At 58.3% G+C, this 12,110-nt stretch overlaps 2 protein-coding genes across 4 annotated transcripts in view; one reads left to right on the top strand and one right to left on the bottom strand.

The window, feature by feature from the left end:
• Nucleotides 1-55: 55 nt before the first annotated feature.
• Nucleotides 56-10,346, bottom strand: LOC144605885 (uncharacterized). 3 transcript variants are annotated; one of them, XM_078421529.1, is made up of 4 exons: nucleotides 10,190-10,346; nucleotides 6,792-6,836; nucleotides 1,014-1,277; nucleotides 56-353 (listed from the first exon to the last, which is right to left on the bottom strand). In XM_078421529.1, exons 1-4 carry the CDS (start codon nucleotides 10,226-10,228, stop codon nucleotides 219-221), a joined length of 483 nt encoding a protein of 160 aa, XP_078277655.1. In that variant the 5' UTR covers nucleotides 10,229-10,346; the 3' UTR covers nucleotides 56-218. The 3 variants fall into 3 exon arrangements, with proteins under 3 accessions (XP_078277655.1, XP_078277656.1, XP_078277654.1); XM_078421530.1 differs by lacking the exon at nucleotides 6,792-6,836; XM_078421528.1 differs by lacking the exons at nucleotides 6,792-6,836; nucleotides 10,190-10,346 and adding an exon at nucleotides 2,427-2,879.
• The window catches only part of tctn2 (tectonic family member 2), a 29,678-nt gene continuing 27,849 nt past the window's right edge, over nucleotides 10,282-12,110 (top strand). Inside the window, exon 1 of the mRNA XM_078421526.1 lies at nucleotides 10,282-10,408. Coding sequence (XP_078277652.1) covers nucleotides 10,315-10,408 — 94 coding nt within the window. The 5' untranslated portion in view covers nucleotides 10,282-10,314. The remainder of the gene's footprint in view (nucleotides 10,409-12,110) is intronic.

Raw genomic sequence — 12,110 nt, 5'->3', positions numbered from 1 at the left:
ACTGCATTCATTTGGTGAAGAGTTGTATTTATTATTTACTAATCTGATGCAGTAATCAGTGGTTAATATACAGGCCACACCAATGTCAGAGACAGTGGAGATTAACATTGGGTTCCTGGAACTTTACAGACGATCCTTCAGAGTTTGGCAATAACCACAAAGGGCAAGAACCCAAACATTTCCACGCCAGACCAGGGGCTCTTTACTGAAAGAAGCTTCTACTGGTTTATGTTAACCTTCAAAGCCTGGGGGTGACAGGTGATTGGGGAGAGAGCGTGCTCGCCTCGAAGGCTTCTTGCAGGAACAGTGCAGGTGTTTCTGGCTGCCAGCTCAGAAAAGTCATTGCTTGAAACCTGAAGTAAAAGAGTAAAAGAGAAAGTGGTTTATTTCAGAGTTCAGTGAAAGGGTAACAGTCCCGCGGATATTTAACAGTCCCGCGGATAAGTAAGAGCAAACACCCACTGAGTGTTTCTGCAACTTTCTATTTTAAAATTCAGACTTCCAGAATCAGCAAGTTTTTATTTTTGTGTATTGCAAAAGTAATGAAGTACCAAAGTAGTAATGTCTTTCAATAAGTGAGATGCCGGAGAGACCAGACCAAGTTATTGTGCAGTTTTGATATGGATATAATTCCATTCAAGCCAAGGTCGGACAACTATGCAGCTCAGAAACAGGCCCTTCGGCCCAACTTGCCCATGCCATCTATGTTGTCTCCCCGAGCAAGTCCCATTTACTGCCTGGGACGGTGCTGGATGTGGGACGGGTGTGGGAGTGGATACAGGGTGTGGAATAGTGCAGGATGAGGGATGTTGGACTGCGACTGTGTGGGGAGGGGGGTGTAGGAGGGCGGGTGAAGGTTGTGGGAGGATGGGTGAGGGCGGGAGGGAGGGGGTGAGGGAGGGAGGGAGGGGGTGAGGGAGGGCAGGAGGGGTTGTGGGGCTGTACAAGTGCCAGGTTTACAAGAGAGCCTGGGAGTGATGAATATTGTTGCTCCAATGCAGATTTCCACCAACCTGTGGTAGTCTGGGTTGAGGGTGGGTGACGGCCCGGCCCTGGGGCAGACACTGGATGGGGGGCTGTGATCCTCTACCGTTGGCCCCAGTGGGGGGTGGGAGGTTGATGCCAGGGCGAGTTGCCCAGGGCGATGTTTGTGAAGGACGGTTTGTGTTTGGCCGAGAGGGAGCCAGTCTCCTCCTCATGACAAGAGCAAAGTGCCGCCTCTCTTCCTTCAGCTGCCGCAGCCGCGTCACCTTCTGATTCTCCAGTCGCTGCAGGTTCTGGAATAGAGAACAAAATACCCCCTCACTCAGCACCTGCTCCTCGGCCGTGGGATAATGAAGCACAGAATGCAGGTCGGACAGGAAATCTGTGCTCTGCTTCTCTCCCGCCAGAGGCTTCCCGACCTGCTGCGCCCTGACTTGTTCAGAGCCTGGACATCGGTTGGACAGACAGACAGAGCCGCGCTCCCTCCTCTCCTCCCGAGCCGCGCTCCCTCACTCCCCCCCCCCCCCAAGAGCCGCGTTGGGGGTGGGGCGGCCAATAAAGCAACCGACAAAGGGGACATTTTAAAATACTGTTTTTAACATTATTATTATTTTAAGTTCACATAACAAGAGCACATAACATGTTACTTCACTTATTTATGAACAACTAATGATGAACAGATGCCGGTACACCAGAACCAAACACAGTCAGTCAATATGTACAAATCTGCCCCAGGTTGGGACCCCTTGACACAGAGTGATACAGTGTGGAAACAGCCCAACCTGCCCACACCGGCCAACATGCTCCAGCTACACTAGTGCCACCTGCCCATGTTTGGTCCATATCCCTCCAAACCAGTCCTATCCATGTACCTGCCTAACTGTTTCTTAAACATTGGGATAGTCCCAGCCTCAACTACCTCCTCCGGCAGCTCGTTCCATACACCCACCACCCTTTGTGTGAAAACGTTACCCATTGGATTCCTATTAAATCTTTTCCCCCTCACCTTAAACCTATGTCCTCTGGTCCTCGATTCCCCTACTCTGGGCAAGAGACTCTGTACATCTACCCGATCTATTCCTCCCTTGATTTTAAACACCTCTATAGATCAACTCTCATCCTCCTGCGCTCCAAGGGATAGAGTCCCAGCCTGTACAGCCTCTCCCTATACAAGCAAGCTCACACCCTCTAATCCTGGCAACATCCTCGTAAAGATGCTGGTTTACACCGAAGATGGACTCAAAGTGCTGGAGTAACTCAGCGGGACAGGCGGCATCTCTGCAGACAAGAATCTCCACGCGAAACGTCGCCCATTCCTTCCCTGCAGAGATGGTGCGTGTCCCGCTGAGTTACTCCAGAACTTTGCGTCTGGCTTCGCCCGGAGACGGAAAGTGTTGAACGTGAGACTGGGAGTTCCCGACATCTAGAAGAAATGCAAGTACCTCCATCAGCGTCCTCTGGTCTCTGATGAACTGGTTGTGAAGGGACTTGGGAGCTGCCATGATGTCGGCGGCGCAGAGCGAGTAGACGGGGTCGTTCTTGCGAAGGAAGGCCATGGACAGACCCAGCTTGGTCGCCGGTGGCCGCGGCCCCGGACAGCGGCCCCAAGCACTGGCCATTGGCACAGATAGCAATGGATGAAGAGCAACGCGACTGTGGCTGGGACCCGCTCACTCACAAGTCACTGGTCCGTGGCATTCCTCGTGTTTTATGGGTGTTAAACATTAGCCGAGGGATTAACAAGTAACAGCTTGTCCGTCTTGTTGCCGGCTGGTCAGCGGGGCCGGATCAGTGAGCGCGGTTTGGTCACCACCGCGACCACAGGAACTCTGGATAGACAGAGGGTGGCTACTTGTCTTTAGTGTTTATCTTCCTTCCTACACAATAACTCTGGCACCAGGCCGCCCTCTGAGGAAGGGCCGCCAGTAGCGAGGGAGGGGAGGGGAGGGGAGGGGTGGGGAGGGGCTATGAGGGGTGGGGAGGGGAGGGGAGGGGAGGGGTGGGGAGGGGAGGGGAGGGGAGGGGTGGGGAGGGGTGGGGAGGGGAGGGGAGGGGAGGGGAGGGGTGGGGAGGGGAGGGGGAGGGGAGGGGTGGGGAGGGGAGGGGTGGGGAGGGGTGGGGTGGGGAGGGGAGGGGAGGGGAAGGGAGGGGTGGGGAGGGGTGGGGAGGAGGGAGGGAGGGAGGGAGGGGAGGGCTGGGGAGGGGTGGGGTGCGGAGGGCTGGGGAGGGGTGGGGTGCGGAGGGGCTATGAGGGGTGGGGAGCGGAGGGGCTATGAGGGGAGGGGTGGGGAGGGGTGGGGAGGGGTGGGGAGGGGAGGGGCTATGAGGGGTCGGGTGGGGAGGGGTGGGGAGGGGTGGGTGGGGTGGGGAGGGGTCGGGTGGGGAGGGGAGGGGTCGGGTGGGGAGGGGCTATGAGGGGCAATGGGGGGTGGGGAGGGGTGGGGAGGGGAGGGGTGGGGTGGGGTGGGGAGGGGCTATGAGGGGCTATGAGGGGTGGGGTGGGGTGCGGAGGGGCTATGAGGGGTGGGGAGGGGAGGGGTGAGTGGGGGTGGGGAGGGGTGGGGAGGGGAGGGGTGGGGTGGGGTGGGGAAGGGCTATGAGGGGCTATGAGGGGTGGGGTGGGGTGGGGAGGGGAGGGGTGGGGTGCGGAGGGGCTATGAGGGGCTATGAGGAGTGGGGAGGGGTGGGGTGGGGTGAGGAGGGGTGGGGAGGGGTGGGGTGGGGAGGGGTGGGGTGCGGAGGGGCTATGAGGGGTGGGGAGGGGTGGGGTGGGGAGGGTGGGGAGGGGAGGGGTGCGGAGGGGCTATGAGGGGTGGGGAGGGGTGGGGAGGGGTGGGGAGGGGTGGGGAGGGGAGGGGTGGGGTGCGGAGGGGCTATGAGGGGTGGGGAGGGGAGGGATGGGGTGGGGAGGGGTGGGAGGGGTGGGGTGCGGAGGGGCTATGAGGGGTGGGGAGGGGTGGGGAGGGGAAGGGTGGGGAGGGGAAGGGTGGGGTGCGGAGGGGCTATGAGGGGTGGGGAGGGGTGGGGAGGGGAGGGGTGGGGATGGGTGGGGAGGGGTGGGGTGGGGAGGGGAGGGGAGGGGTGGGGTGCGGAGGGGAGTGGTGGGGAGGGGTGGGGTGGGGAGGGGTGGGGAGGGGAGGGAGGGGTGGGGTGCGGAGGGGCTATGAGGGGTGGGGAGGGGTGGGTGCGGAGGGGCTATGAGGGGTGGGGAGGGGTGGGGAGGGGTGGGGTGCGGAGGGGCTATGAGGGGTGGGGAGGGGTGGGGTGCGGAGGGGCTATGAGGGGTGTGGAGGGGAGGGGTGAGGGGGGGTGGGGAGGGGGGGCAGGGAGGGGTGGAGAGGGGCTATGAAGGGAGGGGAGACCTTTGATGGATTCGACACGCAGCCGATTCCCGGCAGGGGTTGATGAACGCGGCCAAATCTTTCACCAAGTTACTCAATAACCGGATCTCCGGGTTTTTAACCAAGAGATATGATCTAAACTCCTCCTGGCGAGTTGTCGACGACCTGAAACGATGCAGCCCCGGCTGCTGAGTGCTTTCTGTTTATATTTGATTTCCTGCATCAGCATCTTTCATCCAAATCCCTCTGTGATGTGAGTCTCCCATTTGCAGACTGAAGACAGGCACACACGCGCTGGAGTAACTTAGCGGGCCAGGCAGCATCTCTGGAGAGAAGGAATGGGTGATGTTTCGGGTTGAGACCCTTCTTCGCACCCTCCCGACCCGAAACGTCACCTATCCATGTTCTCCACAGATGCTGCCTGACCCGCTGAGTTACTCCAGCACTCTGTGTCTACCTTTGGTACAAAACCAGCATCTGCAGCTCCATTTCTTGTTCTCTTTTTGCCTCCCGATTGTCTTCCTAAGAGTCCTCTTGATACCAGAGGAGGGATTTGTTGGCGCTATGGCTGCTTGTTTTTATCTGACCAGAGCCTCAAAATGATTTGTCACCCAGGGTTCAATAGTCAATAGTCAATTTATTTGTCACATACACATAAATGTGCAGTGAAATGAATGATTACCCACAGTCCAACAATAAGGCCAATAAAAATAAGCAATAAAAATATGCAATAACACACAATCATAAACCAACACAAAACAAAAAGAAACATCCATCACATTGAGTCTCCTCCAGTCACCTCCTCACTGTGATGGAAGGCCAGAATGTCTTTCTCTTCCCCTGCCACCTCGAGGTTAGAGGTGACCTAAAACTGGGGAATTCAATGTTGTAAGCTACTCACCCAACCTCTGCAAGTTCCCACTTATTGCCTCCAAATCTAGACGCCCCAAGTTAGGACCTTAACCCTAACCCTGATGCAAGGACCTTAACACGAACCCTAACTCTGATAAAAGGACCATAACATGTGGGCCAGTCCTATCCTTCCCCATCAATACTTTAAAACCAATAGAATTACAATCACTGGTCCAAATATTTCACCACAATTGTTGCACTTTTGTACTTATCTATGATTGTGCTTATTTATAGTGTGATTTGAGGGGGGACCTCATTGAAGCTTACCGAATAGTGAAAGGCTTGGATTGAGTGGATGTGCAGAGGATGTTTCCACTAGTGGGAGAGTCCAGGACTAGAGGCCATAGCCTTAGAATTAAAGGACTTTCTTTTAGGAAGGAGGTATTAAAGACGAACTTACCAATGTTAATCAAAAATAGCGGTGGCGGAGACACGGCTCGAAGGGTGGAAGACCGTGCGTTAAATGTGGAGCAGGTGCTGGTTAAGATGATAAAAGCGATAAACCAGCAAGAAAACAAGCTACATGCCCAAGAAGGGCGATCCAGACGGGAGAATATAGGGATATATAATGTTCCCGAAGGAGCTGAGGGGTCGTCTATGCTGGACTTTGTGGATAGGCTACTGCGGGACACACTCGAACTTCCACCCACCATGGAGTTCCACATTGAGAGAGTGCACCGATCGCTTGCCCCCAAACCCCCTGGAGACCCAGGAGATGAACCACGATCCACAATAATCAGATTTCTCCGCTACAAAATGAAAGGGGAGATTTTGCGCAAGGCTTGGGGAAAGAAACAAGTGTTTTTGAACGGGAGACTAATATACTTCGATCAAGACTATGCTCCAGCAGTGCTACAGAAGCGAAAAGAATATTCTGAGGCAAAGCGCGTGTTAAAGCAGAATAAGATCCGCTTCCAGACTCCGTTCCCCGCCAAGTTACAAGTATTCTACGATGACGAGACACGGCTGTACCAGACGGTGGATGAGGCGACCACCGACATGAGGAACAGAGGACTGCCCGGCAGAGTAACCACATCGAAAGAGAGCCTGGTCGAGCAACGGTCCCGCACTGCGTGGGAGATGATGGGAAGATTAAGACCACAGGGGACGGCTGAGGAGCAGGAGAAGGACATCGTGGAGAGACTACGGGTCTTCAGAAGACAGCCTCCATCTTTAGAATAGCTTTAAGGTATAACTAACTTTAAAAATGTAGGAGAGGGAAACTGAACTCAAAAGTCGATGGTGCTTTATTTCATCTGTTACGTTCAACTGTTTTCCCTTATTTAAATGAAGAAAAATTACAGAGGAGGAATGTGGACGGAGTTTGTTTTTTCTTTTTGGATGCTGCAGTGGGCCCCGTCAGCTCACAGATGAGAGAGACTATCCCCCACAACTAAGCTCTTCCTCAAGCCCAGCCCAGGGTCACCCACAGGAGACCCCTACCTTGGTATCACGTCTTTGTTTTTTCATATGTTTTTTTGTTCTTGTCTGTTCAGGGAGCAGATTTGATATGTCTTATCTCACAATGTTATTGTTATGTCTTATTTTACCTACCTTGGAATCACACTTTTGTCTTTTCGTACGTTTTTTTGTTCTTGTCTGTTTAGGGAGTAGACCTGTTATGTCTTATTTCACCATGTTATTGATATACAGAAAGTCAAATACAAATGCTAATGGCAAGGTAAAATTCATCTCTTTTACTGTGAATGGACTGTTAAACCCAATCAAACGCAGTAAAATTCTAACTAAAATGAGGAAACAACAAGCCCATATAGTATACTTACAGGAAACCCATCTAAACGACAAAGAACACGAAAAACTTAAAAGAATGGGTTTCACTAACCGTTTTCTCCTCATAAATATCGGGACGTAGGAGAGGAGTCGCTACTCTCATCTCAAGCAAGTTAAATTTTGAGAAAGTATTTGAAATGAGTGATAAGGAGGGTAGATATATTTTAGTAAGGGGGAATATAGATGGGAATCAAGTTACGTTGCTGAATGTATATGCACTCCCTGGAAGTGATTTTAATTTCTTCCAGATAATTATTAATATCATGATAATGGAAACGGAAGGCCTTCTTATTTGTGGGGGAAACCTAAATATACATTTGCAACCAGAACTGGACTCGTCCAGTAGAAAAACTCATGATATAAAGTCTCTACGTAAGAAAGTCAAAAATCTTCTTAAAGAGGTCGGTTTAATTGATATATCGCAGAACCTTTTCCCTAATAGAAGGGATTATACCCATTACTCGGCCCCACATTCTTTATACACAAGAATAGACTATTTTATAACATTTGGAAAGGATAAAGATAAAATACACACCTATAGAATTGGAACAATAGACTTAAGTGACCATGCACCTATTTATTTGTCTGTTGATTTAGACCTACGCCCAAAAAATGCCACATGGAAACTGAACTCGAGCCTACTCAATGATCTTAACTTTAAGGAACAAATTAAAAAGGAGATAAGTCTTTATTTAGAACTCATTTTATTTAGTTTTTATTGTGTTTCTGTTTCTATATTTGTTTTGTACAAATCACAAAAAGAGGCAATTCAAGACAAACATAAGTGGATGATGTATACATATAGCATTATACCTGAAACCCGTTTTATGGAAATGTGTTTGCTGTGAAATGCCAATAAAAGAGTACATTGTAAAAAAAAGAAAATCATAGGAGTGAGACAGAAGGATGGAAGAGTCGTAAATTGTGAAGCCAGAGGAAGGAATGTAGGGAGAGGGGACAGGGCGGTGAGAATAGGTAGGGGGCAGGATCCTACCAACAACTAGAGACGGTCCCTGACCATCTCCCTCACCCACCGCTGTGTTACTCCAGCACCTTGTGTCAGTTTATTGGAAACCAGCATCTACTGTTCCTTGTTTCTACAGTGAGGAGCTTTGCATCGCCAGGCCGGGCAAGGCCAGGCCAGGGAAGGCCAGGCCAGGCCAGGCCAGGCCGGGGAAGGCCAGGGAAGGGAAGGCCAGGCCAGCGAAGGTCAGGCCAGCGAAGGTCAGGCCAGGGAAAGCCAGGCCAGGGAAGGCCAGGGAAGGCCAGGTCAGGGAAGGCCAGGGAAGGCCAGGCCAGGGAAGGCCAGGGAAGGCCAGGCCAGGGAAGGCCAGGCCAGGGTAGGCCAGGCAAGGGAAGACCTGGGAAGGGAAGGCCAGGCAAGGGAAAACCAGGGAAGGTCAGGCCAGGGAAGGGAAGGCCAGGCCAGGGAAGACCAGGGAAGGTCAGGCCAGGGAAGGGAAGGCCAGGCCAGGGAAGGCCAGGGAAGGTCAGGCCAGGGAAGGAAAGGCCAGGCCAGGGAAGGCCAGGTCAGGGAAGGCCAGGGAAGGCCAGGTCAGGGATGGCCAGGGAAGGCCAAGCCAGGGAAGGGAAGGCCAGGCCAGGGAAGGCCAGGGAAGGTCAGGCCAGGGAAGGGAAGGCCAGGCCAGGGAAGGCCAGGGAAGGGAAGGCCAGGGAAGGCCAGGCCAGGGAACGGAAGGCCAGGCCAGGGAAGGCCAGGCCAGAGAAGGCCAGGCCAGGGAAGGCCAGGGAAGGCCAGGCCAGGGAAGGCCAGGCCAGGGAAGGCCAGGCCAGGGAAGGCCAGGCCAGGGAAGGCCAGGGAAGGCCAGGCCAGGGAAGGCCAGGCCAGGGAAGGCCAGGGAAGGCCAGGCCAGGCCAGGGTAGGCCAGGCAAGGGAAGACCTGGGAAGGGAAGGCCAGGCAAGGGAAGACCAGGGAAGGTCAGGCCAGGGAAGGGAAGGCCAGGCCAGGGAAGGCCAGGGAAGGTCAGGCCAGGGAAGGGAAGGCCAGGCCAGGGAAGGTCAGGCCAGGGAAGGGAAGGCCAGGCCAGGGAAGGCCAGGTCAGGGAAGGGAAGGCCAGGCCAGGGAAGGCCAGGTCAGGGAAGGGAAGGCCAGGGAAGGGAAGGCCAGGCCAGGGAAGGTCAGGCCAGGGAAGGGAAGGGAAGGCCAGGGAAGGCCAGGTCAGGGAAGGGAAGGCCAGGGAAGGGAAGGCCAGGCCAGGGAAGGCCAGGCCAGGGAAGGCCAGGCCAGGGAAGGCCAGGTCAGGGAAGGGAAGGCCAGGGAAGGGAAGGCCAGGCCAGGGAAGGCCAGGCCAGGGAAGGCCAGGCCAGGGAAGGGAAGGCCAGGTCAGGGAAGGGAAGGCCAGGCCAGGGAAGGGAAGGCCAGGCCAGGGAAGGCCAGGGAAGGTCAGGCCAGGGAAGGGAAGGCCAGGCCAGGGAAGGCCAGGGAAGGTCAGGCCAGGGAAGGGAAGGCCAGGGAAGGGAAGGCCAGGCCAGGGAAGGCCAGGTCAGGGAAGGCCAGGCCAGGGAAGGCCAGGCCAGGGAAGGCCAGGCCAGGGAAGGCCAGGCCAGGGAAGGTCAGGCCAGGGAAGGGAAGGCCAGGCCAGGGAAGGCCAGGTCAGGGAAGGGAAGGCCAGGGAAGGGAAGGCCAGGCCAGGGAAGGCCAGGCCAGGGAAGGCCAGGCCAGGGAAGGGAAGTTTGTGGTTCAGAAAACAGAGTAGTCTAGATTTGGTCCCGTATAAAGAGCGCACCCTCACCCCTCCCTCCCTCACCCCCGCCCCTCCCACAGCGCGGCGCTCCCTCACCCCCGCCCCTCCCACAGCGCGGCGCTCCCTCACCCCCGCCCCTCCCTCACCCCTCCCTCCCTCACCCCCGCCCCTCCCACAGCGCGGCGCTCCCTCACCCCCGCCCCTCCCACAGCGCGGCGCTCCCTCACCCCCGCCCCTCCCACAGCGCGGCGCTCCCTCACCCCCGCCCCTCCCTCACCGCCGCGGTCCCTCACCCCCGCCCCTCCCTCACCCCCGGCGCTCCCTCACCCCGCCCCTCCCTCCCCGCGGCGCTCCCTCACCCCGCCCCTCCCTCCCCGCGGCGCTCCCTCACCGCGCCCCTCCTTACCCGCGGCGCTCCCTCACCGCGCCCCTCCCTCCCCGCCAGACTCACTCACCCTGACGGCGCCATGGCAACGGGCCGCCAGCCCCGGCATCCACCGAACGCGCTGATTGGTGGCGCGCTGGCGCTGGCGCTGGCCAATGGGCGGGCGTGTAGGTGCGGGGTGCGGGGCCCGTCGCCATGGCCGTGGCCGTGTCCGCACTGCTGCTCTGCTGTGGCCTCGCGCTGGCGCAGAGCCCGGGCCCCCCCGACCCCGACCCCGACCCCGCCCCCGGTCAGTGGGAGACAGACAGACAGACAGACAGACAGAGGGGGGCAAGGGGGTGGGGGCGAGGGGGCCCGCACCGCCCAGAGAGAGAGAGATGGGGGCAAGGGGTAGAGGGGAGACCTGAGCAGGGGGGGAATGGGGGAAAGATGGTGGACAGGGGGGCACAGGGGAGAGAGGGGGGGGGCACAGGGGAGAGGGGGGGGACGGGGGGGGCACAGGGGAGAGGGGGGGGCACAGGGGAGAGGGGGGGGACGGGGGGGGCACAGGGGAGGGAGGGGGGGGCACAGGGGAGGGAGGGGGGGGCACAGGGGAGAGGGGGGGGCACAGGGGAGGGAGGGGGGGGCACAGGGGAGAGGGGGGGCACAGGGGAGAGAGGGGGGGGCACAGGGGAGAGGGGGGGCACGGGGGAGAGGGGGGGGCACAGGGGAGAGGGGGGGGCACAGGGGAGAGGGGGGGGCACAGGGGAGAGGGGGGGCACAGGGGAGAGGGGGGGCACGGGGGAGAGGGGGGGGGGCACAGGGGAGAGGGGGGGGCACAGGGGAGTGAGGGGGGGCACAGGGGAGAGGGGGGGCACGGGGGAGAGGGGGGGGCACGGGGGAGAGGGGGGGGCACGGGGGAGAGAGGGGGGCACGGGGGAGAGGGGGGGGCACGGGAGAGGGGGGGGCACAGGGGAGAGGGGGGCACAGGGGAGAGAGGGGGGGCACAGGGGAGAGGGGGGGGCACGGGGGGGAGAGGGGGGGGCACGGGGGGGAGAGGGGGGCACGGGGGAGAGGGGGGGGCACGGGGGAGAGAGGGGGGCACAGGGGAGAGGGGGGGCACGGGAGAGGGGGGGCACAGGGGAGAGGGGGGCACAGGGGTGAGAATGGGGGGCACAGGGGAGAGAGCGGGGCACAGGGGAGAGAGGGGGGCCACAGGGGAGAGAGGGGGGCCACAGGGGAGAGGGGGGGAGAGGGGGCACAGGGGGGAGAGAGGGGGGCCACAGGGGAGAGAGGGGGGCACAGGGGAGAGAGGGGGGCACAGGGGAGAGAGGGGGGCCACAGGGGAGAGAGGGGGGCCACAGGGGAGAGGGGGGGAGAGGGGGCACAGGGGGGGAGAGGGGGGCACAGGGGGGAGAGAGGGGGGCACAGGGGAGAGAGGGGGGCACAGGGGAGAGGGGGGCACAGGGGAGAGAGGGGGCCACAGGGGGGAAAGAGGGGGCACAGGGGGGAGAGAGGGGGCACAGGGGGGAGAGAGGGGGGCACAGGGGAGAGTGGGGCACAGGGGAGAGGGGGGGCACAGGGGGGAGAGAGGGGGCACAGGGGAGGGAGGGGGGCACAGGGGAGAGAGGATCGGGAAATTGGAACCGGGGTTTCGGGGAGCGGAGATGGATGTGAGGGGGGTTGTGACTAGGGGAGGGTGGCGGGGTATGTGTGTAGCTGAGTGCGTGTGGCGTTGCTAGGATAGCTTGGTCCAACCCAGCCATTTCAGCCCTTTGGGAATTTTGTAAATGGGGAGAGAATCAGAAATCGGAGGTGCAAAGGGACTTGGGAGTGCTGGTGCAGGATTCCCCGAAAAGTTAATCCGCAGGTCGAATCGGTAGTAAGGAAGGCAAATTAAATCCGAGCATTTATTTTGAGAGGGCTAGAATACAAAAACAGGGATGTAGTGCTGTGGCTCTATAAGGCGCTGGTCAGGCAACATTTGGAGTATTGTGAGCAATTTTGGGCAC

Source organism: Rhinoraja longicauda, chromosome 25, assembly GCF_053455715.1.
Source record: "Rhinoraja longicauda isolate Sanriku21f chromosome 25, sRhiLon1.1, whole genome shotgun sequence".
NCBI classification, from domain to species: Eukaryota; Metazoa; Chordata; class Chondrichthyes; order Rajiformes; family Arhynchobatidae; genus Rhinoraja; species Rhinoraja longicauda.
Note: the sequence above shows the minus strand (reverse complement) of the source record. Positions and strands in the feature narration are given on the sequence as shown.

Coding starts and splice junctions, on each gene's coding strand:
- LOC144605885 (XM_078421528.1), bottom strand. CDS start 2,603: ATGGCCAGTGCTTGGGGCCGCTGTCCGGGGCCGCGGCCACCGGCGACC. Junction 1,278..2,426: donor ACCAGAGGACGCTGATGGAG/GTACTTGCATTT, acceptor TCTCTATTCCAG/AACCTGCAGCGACTGGAGAA. Junction 354..1,013: donor CTCAACCCAGACTACCACAG/GTTGGTGGAAAT, acceptor CTTTTACTTCAG/GTTTCAAGCAATGACTTTTC.